This window comes from Stenella coeruleoalba (assembly GCF_951394435.1).
Source record: "Stenella coeruleoalba genome assembly, chromosome: 15".
Taxonomy (NCBI): domain Eukaryota; kingdom Metazoa; phylum Chordata; class Mammalia; order Artiodactyla; family Delphinidae; genus Stenella; species Stenella coeruleoalba.
This window is the reverse complement of record NC_137161.1, coordinates 42,746,618-42,768,424: the sequence shown is the minus strand read 5'-3', so window position 1 is coordinate 42,768,424 and position 21,807 is coordinate 42,746,618. Positions and strand designations below refer to the sequence as shown.

Sequence of the window (21,807 nt, the reverse complement as noted above, 5' to 3'; positions counted from 1 at the left end):
GTAGCAGAATGGGGGCTTCCCTGGTGGCACAGTGGTTAAAAATCCACCTGCCAATGCAGGGGACAGAGGTTTGAGCTCTGCTCCAGGAAGATCCCACATGCCACGGAGCAACTGAGCCCGTGAGCCACAACTACTGAGCCTGCTCTCTAGGGCCCGTGAGCCACAACTACTGAGACTGTGTGTCACAACTACTGAAGCCCATGCGACGAGACCCCGTGCTCCGCAACAAGAGAAGCCACTGCAGTGAGAAGCCCACGCACCACAATGAAGAGTAGCCCCCGCTCGCCACAACTAGAGAAAGTCCACGCACGGCAATGAAGACCCAACGCACCCAAAAAAAAAAAAAAAAAAGCAAGGAGCAGAACGATGAGCTATAGGATTCCAAGTGCGATCTGTCTTCATTCTGTTCCTTTAGATTTGCGCTGTCTGCTCAGGGGCAGCATTTCTGCTTCCCTCATTGTAGAACTGCATGATCCAAAGCTGAATTGTGTGGGTCAGTTGAGGAAGTGAGCCTTTGCCCAGTGCAATGATGGATAGCAGTTATGGGCAACTGTGGTAGGTAGCAGATTCCTCTTCGTCCTACATGTCAGCATGATTTTCTTCTGAAGTAACATCTTGTATTAACTTGATTACCTGCCGTGAGCTCTCTGTAGTTTGTTGACTCATTTGATCAGAGCTTGTTGCTGATTCAGTCAAGGGTTCCTGACGTACATACATACCTGTTCCTGCTTCCAGGCCTTCGCTGGAAACGTGCTGTTTCCTCCTCCTGGACTGCTCGTCCGTGTGTCCGCCTGCTCGTCACATGGCTAAATCCCACATCCCCTCTAAGATGTCAGTTTCAGCGTCATTTCCTCAGGGAGGCCCTACCAACCCCAGCCCAGATTTCATCTCCTTGGATCTTTATACATAGCATCCTGTCTCTGTGGTAGCACTTTAAATGGTTGCTTAACTTGTGGGTTTTGGTGCAACTATTTGCCCACTCTTGGTCTGGGTATTTAATGGAATATTTTTAGTATATTTAGTGAAAAGGTTTGATTTTCTTAATAATGTACCCCTGCTTCTAAGTAGGTGTTTGGGAAGCAGTTGTTGATTGAATGTGTGTGTGTGTGTGTGTGTGTGAATTGTTGTGCCACCCCCTTCTTTTATCCCAGACCGTAATGCTAACCTTGAACAGCCGTGTCCCACATCAGTGACCTCAGATATTTAGTCACCATAAGCAACCCCAAATTTTATGATCTACTGAGGTTAATCATCGTCATTGCTGGAGATGAATGGAAATCAACTAGAGATTTGTAGAAGCAAAAAAGAAGTAAAACGGTTGCTATAATCACAGTAGATTGAGAAAAATGTTTGAAACAGGTAGTTTGTCTCATTATAAATTGAGATGCTTATTGCAAAAAAGTAAAACATTCAGAAATGAATAAAGTAATCACAAGCATTCACAATCCTTCCACCAAGAAATAATGATTGGTTTATATTTGTAATATTTACTTATATTTTATACTATATATGTTTAATTGTACATCAGGTACTATAATCATGCATTCTAAAAAGTATCTTAGAAAAACAACATCGAGCTCTCACTCGATACACAGCTCTGTGTTCTGCTTTTTCTTTTACTACTTTCCTGGGAACTTGTCCCCAGGTCATCCAACACTCTTCTTCATCCCATGTTTATATCATCATGTAACTCTTTTTTTTTTTTGTGGTACGCGGGCCTCTCACCGTTGTGGCCTCTCCCGTTGCGGAGCACAGGCTCTGGACGCGCAGGTGCAGCGGCCATGGCTCACGGGCCCAGCCGCTCTGCGGCATGTGGGATCTTCCTGGACCGGGGCACGAACCCGTGTCCCCTGCATCGGCAGGCGGACTCTCAACCACTGCGCCACCAGGGAAGCCCCATCATGTAACTCTCGCTTCATCATTGAGGACTCTTGGAACTATTTCTCCTTTTTGCCCACATAAATTGATTACAGTGCAATTAATCAGCTTATATAAATCTTTCCCACTTTATTATTTGTCAGCTAAATCCACACACCCCAGAATTCTTTATTTGACGATATCTGCTGCTTACATTAAAACAACAAGGGGAGGAACAGAGAGAGAGACGTCAGAGAGAAATCAGGAAGGGAGGCTTGAGACCTAGAAGAGGCGATGGCAGGGGAGGGCTGGGGGAGGGCGGCCAGCCCCAGGGAGGTACACAGGGGCTGCCGAGACCTCCCTTAGCCCCGTGGATGTGAGGCTCATGTTTCAAGCCCTGCCTGGTTGAGCGTGTGAGCATCGTGTCCCTAAGCACGCGGTATCAAAGAAGTACAGGTGTGCAAAGTAGACCCGGAGAGCTCTTCACTTCAGGAATGTCTTGCCAGGGCAGAGGAGCTGTGGTGCATTTCAAGTCTTTTTCACGTCTTCAAACCCCGCTTCTCTGCCCACAAATATGCACAGCTTCTCTTTTCCTAAACGAACCTCCTCTTGGGCTACCCCGTGTAGATCCCACCAAACCGTTTCATCAGGATCATCTACCAGGTACATTTCCAGCCATGTGAGATTGCTCCCATAAAGCATGGTGCATCTGTATTCTGAAATGGCATGATACTAAACTGTGTTGTGGAATGATAGGTAATGTTTTGGGGATTTGTCCAAGGTGTGTATTAGGAGGAAAAGGCTACACAATAAACTCTGTTGTCAGCTTTCATCCGTGTGCGTGTGTGTTCGGCTGGGAGGCCGAAGGCTGTTTACCAAGATACCGTGATCGTGGTGAGGGACTTGACTGCATTTTACTCCCCTGTATTTTCTACCTTTGCTGCAGTTAATTACTTTCATCTTGAGAAGGCTGGAAGCACCGCCGGTTGTTATTTCTTAGGGCACAGAGAACTCTGCCCTGGCTGACGTCATTGCCTCCCCGCCCAGGTGTTCTGTGACTCTGTGTAATTGGGGTCTGGTGCTCAGCCTATGCCACTGACTTCAAAGCTCTACCTGGAGTGCTCATTAGTTGAACACCTACTATGTGCCTTGCAGAAGGCCCTCAGATACACAGCTCAGCTGGTCTCTGTCCTCCAGGAGCCCTGGTGGACAGGGCTCTGCCTATCCTCTGTGACCTGTAGGGTCCCGGGTGGTCTGGGCCCTTCTTGGGCCCCTTCTCTCATCCCATCACTGTCCCCTGGTTGCACCTGCTCTCGCCATTCCAGTCTTGCTGTGCTCCCCGCGTGCCACACGTTGTCCCTCGTCATTGGCCTGGCTTCCGTCGCGTGCCGGCACCAGCTGCATCCTCGTGGTCACGCCCTCGCTCAGCCCTCTCTCCACCCTCCCTCCTGGCTTCAGGCTATTCCACAGCACGTATCACAAAAACATTTTCACTGTTGGTTAGCTGTCCTTCTCCCCCCACTCCCACTAGAATGGAAGGTTTATGACGGCAGGGGCTTGGCTCCTTTTGCTGAGTCTCAGGGCCTGGGACAGTGCCGGGCACGTGAATGGCTTGTTGATCAAATGAATTGATGGTGCGTGAGCCACTAGCTCCTGTTCCTCATGCTCAGTGCCTTGCTTGTTTCTTTCGTTTTCCTTCTCCTATGTTTGTTCCACTCGATTTTCCCACTCCCCACACTGTGGCCATTGTTCTGTCCGTCTGTCAAGCCAGGCCCAGCTCAGACAGACAGCGAGGCCCCCTCCCATGCATGCAGCTATAAATGCTCTCCCTCCACCCCGGCACGGAAAAAATGGAACTTTCTCCTTGGGCTCCTCACGTACTGTGTGATCCATACACACTTACAATTCACGCTTAAGACCTGAAGACAGTTTGTCCGTTCTGTGTGTCTAACACACTGCCTTGCACATAGTAGGTGCTTGTTAAAGGTTTGTTGGATGCACACATATTTCACTTACAATTCACGCTTAAGACCTGAAGACAGTTTGTCCATTCTGTGTGTCTAACACACTGCCTTGCACATAGTAGGTGCTCGTTAAAGGTTTGTTGGACATGGGGCAGGCATGGCTGAATGAAGTGGCAGGAACATTCCCTGTGGCACACTGTTCTGGTCTGTCCACAGAGGAGAGGTCCATCTGGGAGTGGTGAGTCATATTCAACTCTGGGAGGCTGTTTCTGGGGTACACGTTGCCGTGGTTTGGTTAAGGAGGTGAGATGGAATTCCAGAGTTGAAGTAGGAATGGAGGAGGAGTAAGAAGAGGTGAACTTTGCCCTTGACTTCTCTAAAGAGGAGGTCACCTTGGGCCTCTCCCTGATCCGCCCCCCCAACCCCCAGGCCTCAGTCTCCTGGCCTGTACAGTAGTGGGAGGACGGGAGCAGGGGTGTCTGGTGGGCGACGGGCGTGTGTGCCGAGTTGATTGCATGATCTCTTGTACTTTTTTTTTTTTTTGCGGTACGCGGGCCTCTCACTGTTGCGGCCTCTCCCGTTGCGGAGCACAGGCTCTGGACGCGCAGGCTCAGCGGCCATGGCTCACGGGCCCAGCCGCTCCGCGGCATGTGGGATTTTCCCGGACCGGGGCACGAACCCGTGTCCCCTGCATCGGCAGGCGGACTCTCAACCACTGCGCCACCAGGGAAGCCCTCTTTTTCTTTTTAAACTCTTAATTTTGAGGAAATGGGAATCATTATTTATCAAGGGGATCCTCTCTCTCTGTCTTTAACTGCTCATCTCCAGCCTCATTTAAGGGCCCATCCTTCTCTGCCAGTCACTGCAGTGTGTGTGGTCTTCCAGACTCTGCACTAAGCTCCTTTATTCACATTCCATACCTGTGTCCTGGGTAATTCCTATCCAGATGCTGGTGAATTCCAAGTCTGTATGTCCATCCTGATGACGGCCCAAGCGCTAGATCTTCGTTTGTATCCCCCGCCTGCCGGACGTCTCAATTTGGTTGACCCTGGAATCATTAGATTCAACATGTGTAAAATCGAGCTTACTTTCTTGAAGGCAGCATAGGGATAAACTGTGGGCTCTGGAGTCGATTGATTCTGCCATTTACTGGAGTCGTGGCCACTGCTCGTGTGTAAAAGGGGGGAAGGGTGGCACCTACGTCACAGGACCATTGTGAGAGTCAAATGCGAGTCCTCAGACCCAGGTGTGGAATGACTCTTTCGTGGATGTTGATACGGATACTTTGTACGTACGGTCTTGTTTGATGAGACGGATGTTTGTCTTCTTTGAGGGAGGGCTTGTTATTGTCTTCAAAGTCTGTAAAAATCAAGCGTCCAAGATTAAATAGCTCATGCTTAGCCTCACAACCACTAGCATTTGTATTCGGACCAGTCGACCTTTTAGCACAGCCTCTTGGCCATGAAGCTCGGCTTCCCCACCCACTGTGTGACCCGGCCAGAAACCTGAGGGTCATCTTTGACTCTTTCTTTCCCATCACAACCTCCAACAAAATCCAGCCCATTAGCAGGTTTTCTCAACTGAACCCCTGCGTATCAGAAGATACTGGCATTTCCTTATCCCAGTGATCCTGGGTCCTGCCTCCATCATCTCTTGTTTCCGTGACGACACAGGCCTCCTGATCTGGTTCGTGGCTTCTCCTCTCATGTGTTCTCTGTGGGCTCTCTAACAACCCTGTTCCAAGACACTTTTCTGCCACTGTCTTTGGGGTCAGGTGCAGAGTCCTCAATATAACTTCCAAGGCCCTGCACCGTGTGGCTTCTCGTGTCCTGTTGAGCTTCACGTCTTGCCCCTCCCCTCACAGGAAGCCGAGACCTGGCTTTATTGAGCTGCTGCACCATGCGAGGAAGAGTGGCACAGCCTGGGCGGAAGTTCCCTTGGGAGGCTTGCCTTGATTCTAGGTCCTACCAAATTCTGAGACCAGCACCCGCTCGGTGTGTTACAACCCTTTGTCCTTCCTCATCCTGGCTGTGACACACTGGGTGCGCCCCTCATGTTTATTCCACTGTCACTTACAGACTGGGAGCCCCACGGAGGCAGGGACATATCTCACTTCCGGACCTCTGTATCCCCTGTGCCTTGCACAGCGCCTGGCACTGTGCTCAGTAAAATACGTACGTGCCCAGAGTGTCACACTGGAGATGAAGCTATTAAAACTCACATTTCATGACTTTCTGAGACCACACAACTCATTAGAAACAGTTGCAGTGGTTAGCAGCACAGATTTTAATACCAAACTGATTCAAGCCCTCCCTCTGCTACTTACCTCATCTAAGCCTCAGTTTCCTGTTTTATAAAATGGGGATGAGACCTGCTAGGGTTAGGAGAACAAAGTGAGGGTATTGCATGCTCAGTGCCAGGACAAGCACCTGCACGTTGTAAACTGTCTGGTGATAGGTTTTCATTCGAACCTCTCAGAGCAGCATTTGCCTTGTGACACTGTCAGAGCAGAGCGACATTGTCTGCTGATGGGCACATTGAGCTGATGTTCACAGAAAGTGTAAATCAAGAATAAAGACAGTTCTATTAGGAAAATCCTCAGGTTTTGAAAGTGTTTTATCTGGTGATTTTATTTTATTTTTTTTTGACTGTAATTATCTCTAGAAAGACTAAACTGTACCGAAGTCTAAAAATATGTACTAGGAAGCATTCCCAAGGTTCTGTTTATCGTTATATAAAAGAGAATGATCGTATATGAACTTAAATGAAACCCTGTATCGGCTTAGCGTGATGGCATGTGGATTGGGCTCCAGAAGTGGCAAATCCCTTTCATACACTATATTTACGTGATTGATTTCTCATGGATGGCGGTGCCTGTAATCCACAGATCATTTTCATTTGATAGAAAGATAAATATAACCCTAAATGGTAAGTTTCAATGAAGGATTTAATATTCTTATTATATATCACAAACTGGAGCATTGCTCATAAAATGAACGAATTGAGGATGTTTTGGAAGCAGGCTATCGTGGGTTCAAGCCCTGGTTCCACCACATCTTACCATCATGACCTTGGACAAGTTCTTTCAGACCTCTGAGCTCTGGGTTTCTCATCTGTTAAATAGATCGGGTACTCTGTGCCATCTTCAGGATTTGCTGGGAAGGCAGAGTAATAAGCAAACGTGTAAATCACTCAGCACTGCCCTCAGTTCTGCTTGCAAAACCCCCCAGACATCTTACTCTCAATTTTAGCCCAAATTAAATTGGTAACAGATCTATTTGAAAATTCGTTAGCTCATGGTAAAGGTAACCGTTGCCAACCTGGATTATCTTATCCAAGGAGAACAGTTGACTGATGAATTTTTCCATAGTTCAGCTTCTTAGCTGTACTTGCTATCCACCACAACAGGAAAACGTTTAAGAATTACAGTTCATGCTGTTTAAAAGGTATAGTGAAACCTTGAAGTAATTCAGTCTAGTATTTGAGAAAAAGTCAACTTGTTATCAATATTTTAGCGAGTTGTTTTAAAATTCCCAGTGACCTAGCCCCCTTTAGTTTGCTACCACTATGGTCAATCTGTTCATAATCTCTGTAGCCCCCATAGCTCCAATGTCATATAACCACTAACTACAGGAGGATCTCGAGAATCCTCCATACAGTATAACCATTTATAAAGTAGTAAAAACATGAATTTGACTTCTGTGGGCAATTATCGTTGGTACTTAGTTATTATTAGTGCTCTAGTTATCATGGGAAGTGTGTAAAACATAATAGCTAACTCTTTGGAGAATTTGCTTCAAGAAATGATTGGAAAATGTGATCTGTATAAGAAGACGTTTCAATTTGTGCATGGCTACTGGCTTTTAAGTACCTTACTGTTTTGCTCCTGATGTTCCCACTGTTAATTCTTTTCTTAATTGATGTCTGTGCTCTCTCTCTCTCTCTCATCTCCCTGGCAGTCTTTTCCCTATAAAAGGACCCATCTGTCTAAGGTAGAGATTTTCCATTTTTCTGTACTAATCAGTGGCTAGGCTGCATGGGGTAGGCACGCTTCTCGTTTAGAAGTCTCCCTTAACTCTGCTTGTCCCGTACAGTGGTGTTTTGTTTGCTTTCCTTCAAGTAAAGTATGTTCTTTTCAGCCTGAATTCAAGCACTCCCAAAGTATGTCTAATTTATAATCATAGTCATAGAGCAAAGAATACATTTTAAACTTGCTAACCCATAATGATTAAAAAGCGTACCTGACAAACCAGTGTTCTTTGTAATATGTAACTACATATAGAGAATATGAGAGTGAAAAAAGCTCTTTCAGAAAAGTGACTCATTTTCATTTGATTTATTAGACTTGAATTTGAGCGGCAACAGCGTGAAGAACTTGAGAAATTAGAAAGTAAAAGGTAAGCCACGTGGTAGGAGTCATAACACCACAGAGTGGGTGGGTGCCTGTGTTGATGTCCTAGGCTGAGATCACCTGTGTCTGTGTCCTCTCCCTCTGGCTCCGTGTCCATCATTTACACGTCTGATGACTGTAGCTCCTTTCTCTTTAGCTGGTTAGTTTTACTTCACGTTTGAATTTTTTAAATAGTTCATCTTCAAATACTTGTGAGACTGGGGAGTAGAGTCAGTAGGCAAATTTAATACACTCTTTAAGTGTAATACATCAAATGTAGACTTGTTTAAATTTAACTAAAAAGTATTTCTTCCTTAATAATATCCTGAGTTTTAAAAAAGCCGAAAGAATGACCCTTCCCCTTCTTATGCCTCCTCACTTTTTAAACCTCTTTCCTTATGTTGACCAGCCATTTGTATTTCCTTTTCTAATCTGCCTCTGCGTGTTCTCAGCTCCCTTTCCTTTTGTGTGTGTGTGTGTGTGTGTGTGTGTGTGTGTGTGTGTGTGTTTAATTGATTTGGAGAGCATTTTTTATATGTTCTGAGTGTAATTCTTTGATAAAACTAAGTAGTTTTCTTTTTTTTCCTGTCCTATTTAACAAGCCAAGAAATGGACCAAGGATCGATATTAGAATAGAAAGTAAGGCCGCAGAAAATCTACACCCTGGCTATTTATTTTCTAGAGTGTGGGGTCTGGATGTTACAGATGAATTAGCTTAGCTCACAGCATCATGGACGATAGGTCTTGGGTGGGTCAGGAGATGGAGGCCGTGCATCCGTACTCTGACATGCCCTGTGTTCTTGCTTTGGAGGCCACCCTGACCTCGAAACATTGACTTAGCACCCAGTGGGGACCCTTTGCTCTCTAAGACACACCATGACATGTAACGGCCAGAATCATGCATTTAAGTATTCTAATGGAGACTGACATTATTTTCAATGTTATGCATTAATAAACTAATATTTTGGATCATTTGGTGATTACCATTTGTCCTAAACTAGTGATTAAATAGCGTGTAGTTATTTGAGCTGGAACAATGAAGTGTCGATTATCTTGACTTTGATATTTGACCCTGATGAGTTGAGGACAGCATAAGCATTTTTATTTAATGTCATTTTGTAACCGAATTTCCATTGAGTTTTAGCCTTTGGGCTGAATAAAATTATTCACATTTAATTTAAATTGGGCATGCCTCTTTCTCTTTGAGCTCAGGGGGCTTTAAAAATTATATCATGCATAACACATTATGCTTATAGGTTCTGCAAAGAAATGATAGCAGAAGCTACTTCAGGAGATTAGGCAAATGATATGTTGGACAGTTACAGAGTAAAAAAATTAAACAGCATGCTGCTGGATATTAAAAGGAAAGTGCTGTTCTCTTTTTTTTTTTTTTTTTTAAATTTAGTGAAGGGTGTGTGGTGTATGTCCATTTCTAGGAGGTATCAGTTTAGGGAGAAGTTAGAGCAGCTTTTGAACCTAGCGCTCAAATAACGATCAGTCAACGATTTGCATTTCAGAAAACTCATAGAAGAGATGGAGGAAAAGCAAAAGTCCGACAAGGCTGCGCTGGAGCGGATGCAGCAGGAGGTGGAGACCCAGCGCAAGGAGACGGAGATCGTGCAGCTACAGATCCGCAAGCAGGAGGAGAGCCTCAAGCGCCGCAGCTTCCACCTGGAGAGCAAGCTCAAGGACCTGCTGGCCGAAAAGGAGCGGTTCGAGGAGGAGAGGCTGAGGGAGCAGCAGGAGACTGAGCTGCAGAAGAAGAAACAGGAAGAGGAGCGGTTTCTCCGCGTCCGGGAAGAGCTCCAGCGGCTGCAAGAACTCAACAGCCATGAGAAGGCCGAGAAGGTTCAGATATTTCAGGAGCTGGAGCAACTCAAAAGGGAAAAAGAGGAGCAGTGTGTCAGGCTGGAGCAGGAGAGGAGGCGGCTGGAGGGGCAGGAGGAGGAGCAGGTCCTGCGCGTGGCGCGCTTGGAGGAGCAGCTCCGGGAGAAGCGGGAGCTGGTCCGGCTGCCGCGGCTCGGGGAGGCGCAGCGCGCGGAGGAGGAGCGGCAGGACCTCGAGGGCATCCGCGCATGTCTCCTGCGGGCCAAGGAGGCCTGTGCCGAGGGGGATGGCGATGGCCGGGAGCTCGAACGGGCGCAGCTGCGTTTCTTAGCGTTCAAGCGAAGGCAGCTGGCCGCGCTGACCACCCTGGAGAAGGAGCTGGTTCAGCAGAAGGAGCTCCTGAAAAAGGAAGTGGAGGAAGAACGTGAAATCCTGGAGCGCTTAAAATCTGGCAGCAAGGAAGAATCGAAGTCGTTGTTCAAGAAGGATGGTGGTGCCGCAGATGTGCCCCACGCGGCTGGAGATGCGGAGCAGATCAAGCCGGCGGAGGGGAGGCTGCAGTGTAAGGAGAGCCAGCTCCAGTATCTCCTGCAGCATCATTTGCCGAGGCTGTTGGAAGAGAAACAGAGAGCCTGCGAGATCCTCGACCGAGGTCCTCTCGGCCTGGACAACACTCTCTACCAAGTGGAGAAAGAGATGGAAGAAAAAGAAGAGCAGCTCGCGCAGTACCAGGCCAGCGCCAGCCAGCTGCAGAAGCTCCAGGCCACCTTCGAGTTCACGGCCAACGTGGCCCGTCAGGAGGAGAAGGTGAGGCGGAAGGAAAAGGAGATCCTGGAATCCCGGGAGCAGCAGCAGAGGGAGGCGCTGGAGCGGGCGGTGGCCCGGCTGGAGCGGAGGCACTCTGCCCTGCAGCGGCGCTACGCCCGGGGCCTGGGGGCCGAGGAGCGGAGGCCGAAGCCGGCCACCTTGACCGCCGGCGGCAGCGAGCGGTCCGGGCTCCGGGCCGGCCTGGGGGCCGAGCAGGAAGCCCTGGAGAAGGACCGGGAGAGGTGAGCCGAGCCCGAGGGGACGCCTGCCACACCCTCCGTGCCCCACGGCATTAACCCTCGGGCTGTGATGGCGCGGCTTCTAGCCCTGGTGCTGTGTCTCTCACTGTTGTTTGAAAAAGTAATTCTGTAGCCTTTATGTTTTCTGATTCACTGGCAAATGCTTAGCCTTCTTTTCTTTTTCCTTAGGATCCTTGGTTTAGAGTCACTGGCCTAAAGTTGGAAAAAACACACAAACTAAGCCCATGTCTGTTACCTCACTGACCTCTGACTGTGTGTTTAATATTTGATAAACAGGGAAGACTGAGAAAGCTTCCAGCCGGATTCCCCCTCCCTCCTTCGGTGCTCTCCCCAAACCCCATTCCCTTTCGTTGACTCCTTTTCCCTCTGCTGCCCTTTCCCTCCCCTTCCTCCCTCTCCCCCCCCCACCCATGTCTTCTCTGGGACCTTGACCAGCACTTGTTCACAGGTTCCATAAACACTGATTTCCACACCTGGCAGTGAACTGAAAAATATCCCTCCCCCCACCCCTGCTGATTCTCAGTGTTTGAGAATCCAGAGGGACACCTCAGGATTCTGTATTAAAAAATAAACAAGCAAAGCTCTCTAGATGTTCCAAACATGGTGGTCTATCCAGGCATGTTAGGTCATGATTCTCTGATATTATTTTCGATGTTGTGAACTAGGGAGTAGCGCTGTTTTCATGATAAAGGAAGAATATTTCTCTTCCTCTACCTGTTGCCTGTCACCTTGCTTCTCAGAGGTAGGATCTCAAGACAAATAAATACGTGAACTGGGGGATGCTTTTTCTGCTACCCCTGCAGACGCGATGCCAAGACTCAGAGAGACTGGCGGCCGCCTATTGTGCAGACGTCATCGGATTTGGTGTCCCGCAAGGGGGCTTTGTGCCCTTCCTGCCCTGCTGGCCTTGGGCAGGCTCTTCCACCTTGGGGCCGCAGTGTCCTTACCCTCATGAGGAGGGCATGGGCCTGTGTATTTTCTTTAGTTCCAGACCCTTTGGTCTGTTGAGATCTTAACTGAAGCCCAGGTTACGGGGGCCTGGAATGCTGCCCCCTCCCCAGGAGCCCTCCCCTCACAGCACCTCCCGAGGGGCTGCAGCAGAAGCCCGGAGTGCTGGCCTCTAGGATTCCAGCTTGACATTGGCAGAGGCCTGGGATCCATGCTGATGACGAGGCAAGACCTACTGGGAGGTGTTGCCTGAGCCCCTGTCCACCATCTTGCCTGAAAAGGTCAGGACAGCCTCCTTTCAAACCATCTGCTTAAACTGGATTCTGTTTACCAAGCTCTCCAGTAATCCCCCCAGGCAAAACAGTGACAGGTGACAATCAAAAACCATAATGCTGTGACTTCAGAGAAATAGGTCTGTGGTTTAAGAAAATGATTGTAGGTACCTTATGTAAATGAAATTGCTGGACAGAGGTCTAGCCCCAGGAAGTTTACAGCAGTGGAGGGCACGCTCTCTATTTGTATCCTGCGCTGTGCAGTGAGAATGCAGCAGGGGCTTGGAGCCTGATGTCCTGGCTTTTGTCAACCGGCTTCGCTCCCTGGCCATTTAGTATTAATACTCGATTATAGTGGATACACTGTAACGATTTCCCGATGTCAGCTTTTCTCCAGAAGCCACGCAAAGGAGGCTTTTAGCTTCCCGTGTTTTGATGGAGTAGACTTTGCAAAGCCCTAATTCAGGCCAGCGAATTTTGAGCGCTTTGCTCTGGCTTTGATGGTCCTGCAGCTTTCTGGGGGTACTGGTGTTGTGTCTTATTATCTCTGGGTTCTCATGGCTGAGCCGGGGCCCGCTGTGCACCCTGAGCTGACCTCTTGTGCATTTCCAAAGTGCCAAATATCAAATTCACGTGGAGCCAGATTGGGCCAACGGCGCACTTGGCTTTCCCTGTCAGCTTGCTTTATGAGCGAGATTTAATCATTTTCTTTCTTCTTTCTCCTTGATGATTGATGGGACAAGTGTCAGGCAGTTAGAAAGTGGTAGAGTTGCATCTCGAATCCAGCTTGTGCCCACTTTGTCCTCCTGTCTGCTGATGACAGAGCCACTGCTGGGCAGACCAGTTCTTCTCGTGTGCTGCGACCCTTTCCATGCAAGGCCCTGCTGTCCCTCGCCATGTATAGAAATCCTGCTCAGCCTTCAGGGTCCCACTGGCGCCTCTTTGCTGTGTGGAGTCCTTCCCATTGCCCAGCCCTGAAGGATGTCTTTGAACAACTCTGTAGGCATCATCTTAATTACAAACATTGGCCACCACCTACGTGCATTGGCTCATTTTCCTTACCATCTTTGAGATTCTGTGTTAACCTTGTTCCCTGGTTCTTTGCCCACCACCTGGCCCCTGACATCACTTCTCTGTGCTCAGTCCTTCCTCCTTCAAGAATACTGCATGCTCTGCAGTCTGGTGCTCAGTAATCGGTAGACAGATGAAAGGCTGAGTTCAGCTGGGCATTGTCTCCCACGGACCCAGGAGCTCCTACCCTGGTGATCCCATAATCACATTTCCGAGAGCCAAGACCTTGGCTTTCACGTTCAGGATAGAACAGTCAAATCAGTGCTGGCGACACCAGAGAGCTGGCAGTGTTGTGGCGTGTCAGCATCTGAAACCAGACTCTCTGAATTTTGGACCTGAAGGAATTTGGAGAGACTAGTTGACTCTCTCATTTGATACATGAAGAAATTGAGACCCAGCTGTCATTAACAGTGAGTGGGCTGCAGCCCCTAGATGGTTCTGTGGGCCAAATTTACTGGCAAGTTTGGCCCTCTAGCCTGATGGCCCTGGATTCAGTCGTGCCTGGGCCAGTGGGAGACCAGCCATACACACAGTCGACCTTACATTAGACGTATCATCTGTCGTTGGAAATAAATGTTTGGTTCCACAGCTCATGGTTTATATTAATTTCTCTAGATACTCAGCCTGCTTTCCTAGGTCTCTCTCGCCTGTTTCTGTTTTCCACACCCACTGCCTTAGCCAAAGCGGATTCCTGGTTTTTGTGGCTTAGTCCCTTTGTTTCTGCACCTGGAACACCACCCACTGTCATTTCCAAATGCCAAATTCCCACTGGCCCGTGAAGACTCAACTTAGAACTGCCTTGACCATGAAGGTTCTCCTAGATTGGCAGTTTTAAAGAATTCTTTAAAGCAGAGATCTCTTTTGTCAAATAGAAATACTTATTGGGATCTGATATGTAGGCTACAACCAACTCTTTTGTTGAAGCTGGGTTTGGGACTCAGAATCCTGCACATCTAGCTCTGAGGATTTGCTGAGCACAGTGGGAATATCTTTGCCCTTGATGGTAGAACTCTCTCCAACTTTTGGGTGCCTGTAGCACTTGTCCTGCACCGCTCTTGTGGCCTATTGTCACCTTATACCTTGTCTTATAGGTATGTGGTACCTTTTCTACTGGAAGGTAAAGCTCTTTGCACAGTTTTGGTCTGGATCTTGCATGGTTTCTAGGGAAGATTCTCAGGAGACACTGTTAATGAGTGAATTCACAGAACTTCCATCTCTGTAGGTTAGAATATGAAATCCAGCAGTTGAAGCAGAAGATCTGTGAGGTCGATGGTGTTCAAAAAGGGCATCGTGGGACCTTGGAGGGAAAACCTGCTTCTTCCAGCTTGCCATCCAGTGCTGAAAAGTCTTACCTGGTCCCCCTGATGGATGCCAGGTACTGGACATTAAATTGATGGCATGCCTATTTCTGATGTGATTTAGTGACTCACAGTACCTTATATTGGCCAGTTTGCATATGGAGGGCTCTATCAAAGGTGGTAAGCAGTACTTGTCCCCACGACATGCTTTGTCCTGATCAGCTGCTGCCTGGCCCGTGGTGGGGTGAGATGTCATTTAAAGGGCCCAAGACCTGAGACCTGACCGGCCAAATCTAAGGAATACTGGTGCAAGGAGTTTGTGTGAGAAGGTGGAATTAAAAGGTTCAGGGAAACCAGTTCATCCAGAAAGAAGTGACACAAGGCTAGGTTGAGGGGAACAAAGTAGAGTTAACTGAATTGTACCAGGAAGGACCTTGGCTGACAAATAATTTATAGAAGCCATAGATTACAAATAGATGAAGTCTGTCACGAAGACTCTACCAGTATATTCAGAATGATCACGAAGAGCATAAATACAAATCTGATGTTACTATAGGAAAATGATTTTCAACTTGGGTGGCATCATGAATTGCCCTGTGGCTTACAGCCCTCAGCTAAATCAACCTAATCGTTCTTTGCCTATAAGAAAATTGACTATCTTTCTCAACCCCATCTACGTCATGGGGACATTTCAAATTGGGCAGCCCTGAGCCCTGGCTGGTAGGAGTTAGGTATTCAGGTATCAGAATGTACTCAGAATGGCATGAGCCTCTATGGTCCCTTAAATCTAGGTCTGCATCTTCTGTGGTGCTCATTTAAAATTTGAGGTCCAGGGAGATTTGTTTCTAAGTGGCCTTGGTTCAGATTCAGTTGCATATGATTTTCTTTACTGAAATACTGAAAGGTAAACGCTGCATTTTATTACCCTAGCTCCATTCTGTGGGGCTGTTTTACCTGTAATATTAATCTCTTTACCCAGCATATCAGGAAGTCATTTAGCCATGGTCAGTAGTACAGAAATGTGTGTAGGATTTTGCATGGGCTTAGAAAGGTGCAACCAGATTCCTTATTTTTTAGTGTGCTAAGATGTAAACATGCAAAACACTTCATTTAAAATAATCCGTCTAATTCATTGTCTGTAGAACTGGGGCAGGGAGCCTAGAACTGAGAAGGCCTTGCCTTTGGGCGGCCTGAGCCGCTAGAAAGATGTTGATGGAACCCAAATTCTCTCTTTCCCTGGTTCCTCTGGGTGGATGGCTGTACTTCACACAGCATCCCCTGTATCGTATTGGGTACCAGCTGTTTTCCCTGTATCGTATGGGGTACCAGATATTCGGTTGACAGCTGTTTCTGGCTTCAGCCATCTTGACCCTTCACCAGGCATTTTGGAAGGTCTAGAGACCTTTAAAATGTGGTGTCTCGTGGCCGGGTGCAGAGACAAGACAGAGCAGGAATGATGTGAGACATTGTTCCATGCAATAGTGAAGGTCTGTGGAGAGTGCATCTACTTTTTGTTTTTCCTTTTAATCCTCTGAAATGATTTTGTGTTTTGTGAGAAATAAGAATCATCGTTTTCTGTGTGAGGAAACGGAGGCTCGGTGAATGAAGTGTTGGGTAGTGATGCCTTCTGAGACCGCAGAGTCATCTGGAACCCAAGTCTGCAACTCTCCCCTGTCCTGCAGCAGAGGTTCCGCTCAGGACGTAGGGAGGGATTTGGATGGGATCACTGAGTCTCCCTTCTGTTCCCAAGATTCGGTTATTCGTCCAGGCCTCTCTTGTTTGGGGAAAACCCAGATAGTAAACACATGGCATTAGATTTCCTAGAAAGTTGACAGATGTTCCAGAGCCTGAGTTGTGATTACATTTGGCATTTAGAACGAGAAGGTTCCCAGCCGCAAAGGGCATGGTAACGAAAAGATCTCAGAATGCCCTGTGTGGTTACAAGCGGTCACGGACCCCCATCTCTTTTGCTTCCAGGATCAGTGCTTACATTGAAGAAGAAGTCCAGAGGCGCCTTCAGGATCTGCACCGTGTGGTTGGCGATGACAGCAGTGCACCTGCCGAGACCGTGAAGGTGAGTGAAGGAGCAGGTGATCTGGTTATTCGTTTTCAAGATGACCTTTCAGTAAGGAGCGGGGGTGGGGGGGTGGGGGGGTCTTTTATGTACTGTTTCTCAGAAAATTGAGATGCAAAATGCTGTAGAAATATTAAATATTGCTCGGGTGGAGCTTAACAGTTTATAAATAGTATTAATTCAAGAGTAACTTTATTTTAAAATTTTGAACTTCTGGGGGAAATTCTTGAGTGAGTATGAAGTTTCCTGAAGTGCTTTATTTACTTTGTTTGATTTATAAAAATTCTACACGTAACACCTTTCTGTTTTCTCCAAAAATATAATCAATTTCCATAAGTATTTAAATTCACTCGATAAATTATCCCAAGTAGAAATATAATTTTGCCTTTGAGAAGATACATACTTGTGACAAGCTGATTTTTATCAAAATAAAGTCATTTCATTTCTACCCTGCAAATTAAGAAGTGTCCTAAGGAAATTTGCCTTTAAAATTGTTCTTCGAATTTTAAGATTAGGAATAAATGGTTCAGTTCCCTTACAGGCAGATGTATCGATAAAGTCCCGTTTACCTTGGGAATATAAATTCTCAAGAAGGGTTGTCATTGTGGAATGACAAGTATGTTTCCTTAGAATTTTGTTCTCATAAATATTGTAATCAAATCATTTTTTCCCTCTTTATGAACATGCTATAGTTTAATATAGAGGGCTTTTATTTTCTTTTCAGGATAATGAGAAACTTCACAATGGCACCATTCAACGTAAGCTAAAATACGAGGTAGGTAATGACTTTTCAGGTTGATAGGGTTGCCTTAAATTACAGCATGCTTGTGTGATTAAATTTTCTTAATGTTTAGTTGCGTGATTAGAATTTCAAGGTCCCAGTGAGATTAATGGCTAATAAGCAAGGCAAGCTATTATATGACTTAAAATTAAATGGAATCCTGCTGGTTGCAAACTGCTTTATTTATTTATTGTTAGGTTTTTTTGTGTTGTTTTTTTCTTTTTGCAAACTACTTTGACTTTGTTCGAATGGCGTGTAGCTGTGGTAGAGGCCCTTTGCTCAGTTTCTCATTCGTAGCAGTATCCTTCCCCTTGGTCTGCATTTAAAAGGCTGAATTATATAATCAGAATCAGATAGGGGGTTTGGAAATGAAACTGGGTACTTCTCGAGGTTTTAGAAACCCTGCATGTTTTATCGACCACGTTGGCAGCGGTGCAGAGGAAATACTCTTGGTTGGGTAGCTTATTTCTCTGGTGGGTTGTCAAACCAAGGTTTGTTTGGGCATACGATTTGTAAGGCTTTATCTGTATTTTCCTCCGCTGAGGGACTTGTCCTTACATACACTCCTAAATTAAAAAGCAAACAAGCAAAACTACCAGGTGGTGGAAATCTTACATCACTGAACAGAGGGAGCAGCGGAGGGGTGGGTGTCCCATGGGACACTGGCCACCACCTGGCCCTCCATCCCAACCATCCAGGAATGACACTGTCTTCCTGTGGACCTCCGTTTCCTCAGCAGGTAACCTTGTGAAGAGAAGGACATTGCCTTTCATTTCTTTGTGTCCACGTGCCTGGTCTGTAGCAGGCTGGCAGTGAACCTTTCATGGTGCTGGTTTGTAGATATCATAATGACGATCTCAGCGGGGCATTTACAATGAAGGATTCCAGTGAAACAAACCAAGAGGCCAGAGAAACATGCATGAAGTTGGAATACTTGTCAGTTTCTGATTTGCATTGTCTGCCCCGATTACTCTTACTTGCCCATTGGAAAATTGCATCAAAGGTCTTAAGGTTTATTTTAGAGTAAATAAAATGCTAGACCAAGAAGTAGGTACTGTGGATCAATCCCCTACAACGTATTTTGATCAAAATAGCTGGCGATGTATAAGATGTGAAATATGGAAATCGATGCTTTGCGTGTGAATCAGGTCCTCTCTTCTGAAATCATGAATCAGTCAACGCGAATGGCTTAGGCTTTCGATTGAGCCTCTGCGTGATTGAGCCTCTGCGTTAATCCACATGATGAAAACCAATGCCCGCAAGAATCTTCATGTGGAAAAGAATCGCTAAAGGTGCCACAGCCCCATTTCACCTGTTTTTGACAGAAGAGCTCTCTTGCCCCATTGCCGTCCAAAGAAGTCACTGACGCCCCCAGCCGAGAGGAGAGGAGGAAGGTGGACCAGAACCACCACTGGATCCGGCCCGCGACCCGGAGCATCTCAGGTCCCTCTGCCCCCTCCTCAGCGCCAGGCGGAGGGGCCCGCCAGCGGGGGTCTCAGCCCTCGGAGCCCGAGCCGTCGCACAGCAGCGATTGTCACGGGGCGGCTCTCAACCAGAACACGTCGATCCAACTAAAATCTCTTTTCTTAGCGAAAGCAGCACCAGCGGTGAGGGACATTTTCAGGGTGAGTCAGAAAATTTCAGTGAACCCACGACCCCTGAAGGTGAACACAGCCCGGGGGTCACGTCCAGCTGGACTTGGCTGCAACGCGCATCCCAGGAAGTGTCTGTGCACAGCGGGAGCGAACAGACCAGGCAGAGCCAGCTCCTCTGCCTCGTTCTCTCTGAAAGTGTCTCAAGCCACAGCGTCCCCCCCGAGGGCTCCGGCCTCCGAGCTCTGCCGGGAGCAGGAAGCCAGGGAGGAGGTGGTGGCCAAGGCAGTGAGCTCTCTGGGGTCACCCGTGAGTGTCAGGCCAGAGGGAAGCAGCGGGTTGGGATCTTTTTACCAGCGGGTCTCAGACCTTTACAGAGACACCAGTAGCCACCTGCTGTGGGTGGGCACGCGGGGAGCCTGTGGGACCCTGGGGGCTCGCCTCCCGTGCAGCAGCACTCATCGCGAGGCCGCCGTTTCTGAAACTCTCACCCCTGGACACGCTCTTGGAGGCACCCGGGGTGTCACCAGAAGCTCATTCTTTTCCCGAAGAAGCTCAGGTTGGCAGCAGCAGGGAAGGGTCAGGGGCCGTCGGGCGGGCAGGGGGCCTGGTGCCCTACAGAGCCACAGCTGCCGACTTTCCAGGCTCCTCGCCGGGCTCCGTCTTCTGCCTAGAGGTGGAAGGTACCAGAATGGGCTCTGTGCTTAAGCAGACGCTCGTGCGATTCCCAGACCAAATGCTGAAGCTTCCAGAGTGCCCTTTGAAAGGCTTCCTTGAGCTGGTGGCCGGTTCCCTACCAGGACTTCGGGCGACACGAGTGAGGCCCAGCGTGTGTACTGGCTCGCTGTCGCCAGCTGCGCGGAGCCCGCCCCCTGGCCCGCATGTGAGCTGCTGCTCCGCTCAGCCCTGTGCGCGCTGGTTCTGAATCCCCCAGCCTCCGTGGGTCTGCTCCGCGCTCTGCCCCTCTCTGGGCTACAGGAGGTTCAGATCGGCTTTGGTGGGCAGAGCGTTTCACTCCTGGGCTCTGCAGAGAGTCTCCTGCTCACCGCGCTTACCTACAGCAGACACCTCTGTCGGTAGATGTGCTGGGACCTCCTGTGTGTCCTGACGTCCAAGGCCGATGCCGCCGCCTGCGCCAGCCATCCTTTGTTCCAGCAAGATCTGGTCCAGCTTTCCCTTGATTGGAAGGCGGAAATCCCTGATTTAGTTTTGGTGAACGGAGTTCAGTTGTCATCCAGGTTCCAGAATACCTGGTCGACCTGATTTATTTCCTTCACGGAAACCTGGACGTGGACGCCCCGTCTCTGGTGGAGGTTCAGCTCTTGCTGTACACGGCGGTCAGAGTCGAGGGTGGCTCTGGCCCAGGCCACTGCCAGCCGCTGGTCCTTCTCAACACCCACGTCGCCCTGGTGAGGGAAGATGGCGTGTTCTACCCTCAGAGCGGCTCTCCGAGCTCGCCGCCTCCAGGGACACGGTTTGATGTGGTCAGGTGCCGAGCTTTAAGTGAATTCAGGTGTCTTGTTGTCGCAGAGATGAAAACAGCATCCACCATCAAACTCGTCTTCTTCCCGAAACTCACACCCACCAGATTCAGGAAGCAGTGTCGCCCAGCACCCTCAGGAAGCCCAGAATGTTCAGCTGCTCACCAGCACCTGTGTCCGGAGGGCGGCCGCAATGGGGCCCCTGAGGTCTGGAAGCTGACCCTCACCTCTCAGGACGAGGCTCTGTGCCTAATCGCACACTTGACGAGGCTCTAGGGAGGAGACCTGTGAAAATACTCCACGTATTTTTTGAGATCTTTCATAAAATAAACATGATGAAAGTCATCCAGGGCTATGTCTATCTCAGTGTAGCTAACTGATCTGAAGCTGGAAAAATGCAGGCCTCTATAAATTGAAAATGTAAATATTTTAAATATCGCCACTGAACTAAAAATAGGTGATAGTAGAGCACTGATGAAGTATCTTTATCACCACCTTGCTTCACTTTCTTGAACGTCAGCCGTGTAAATCGGGTCCTCATTATTTGTGAGGTGCTGGAAGCATTTCACATTGTGCTCGTGTCGACCTGTGCTTATGTGCCTTGGAGTCTATTTCTGCTGGACACTGGCAGGCGGATTTGTGCTGCCTGAAAAGGTGTCTGTCTGGTCTGGCAGTGACCCTCTCGACGTCCTCGCGTTGGCCAAGGTTGGGACAGCTCTGCCGCAGAGCACGTTAGTGACACATCAGGCTTCCCTGGAGGACCTGGGGGTTTACAGCGCCCTCCCCTCCCTGTAACACGTAGGATGTAGGCAGCGCCCCTGCCCTGTGGGGTCTTCTTCAGGGCATTGCCTTTTCCCTCCTCCCTTCAGACTCTGGACTGTTCCTTTCCAGCCTGTGACTTCAGCTCCTCCCTCGTTGGCTTAGCTTTGACTGCCCTTCCCCTGGGCCACATGCCCCCAGTGTGCCAGGCCTTCCTCTGAGCTTTGGTGGTCCTCTCCTAGAGAGACTCTTAGCCCCGGTGTAACTTCCCAGGCTGCCGTGCGCTATCTTATCAGATAGAGACCACGTCGATGGCATCCGGCGCTTCCCTGGCGGCCCTCCCGCCTGCCTCTCAGCTGGCTCACCCTCCTTCACCTCCGACCACGGGGGCCTGCTGGCCTCGCTTCTGAGAGCAACTCATGGCCG

The 21,807-nt window shown here is 48.4% G+C and overlaps 1 protein-coding gene and 1 pseudogene across 5 annotated transcripts in view; both read left to right on the top strand.

Moving 5' to 3' along the window:
- LOC307198911 (kinesin-like protein KIF16B) overlaps positions 1 to 21,807 on the top strand; it is a 280,798-nt gene that overhangs the window by 162,222 nt on the left and 96,769 nt on the right. For 3 of the 4 annotated variants that reach the window (XM_079946235.1, XM_079946238.1, XM_079946237.1), the window contains 5 exons: positions 8,165 to 8,218; positions 9,729 to 11,087; positions 14,619 to 14,771; positions 16,672 to 16,768; positions 17,493 to 17,543. In XM_079946235.1, coding sequence (XP_079802361.1) covers positions 8,165 to 8,218; positions 9,729 to 11,087; positions 14,619 to 14,771; positions 16,672 to 16,768; positions 17,493 to 17,543 — 1,714 coding nt within the window. The remainder of the gene's footprint in view (positions 1 to 8,164; positions 8,219 to 9,728; positions 11,088 to 14,618; positions 14,772 to 16,671; positions 16,769 to 17,492; positions 17,544 to 21,807) is intronic. The other variant, XM_079946236.1, reaches the window with a different exon arrangement.
- On the top strand, positions 20,050 to 20,898 carry LOC307198912 (annotated as a pseudogene). Its single transcript has one exon. The product of its transcript is annotated as an uncharacterized misc_RNA (transcript).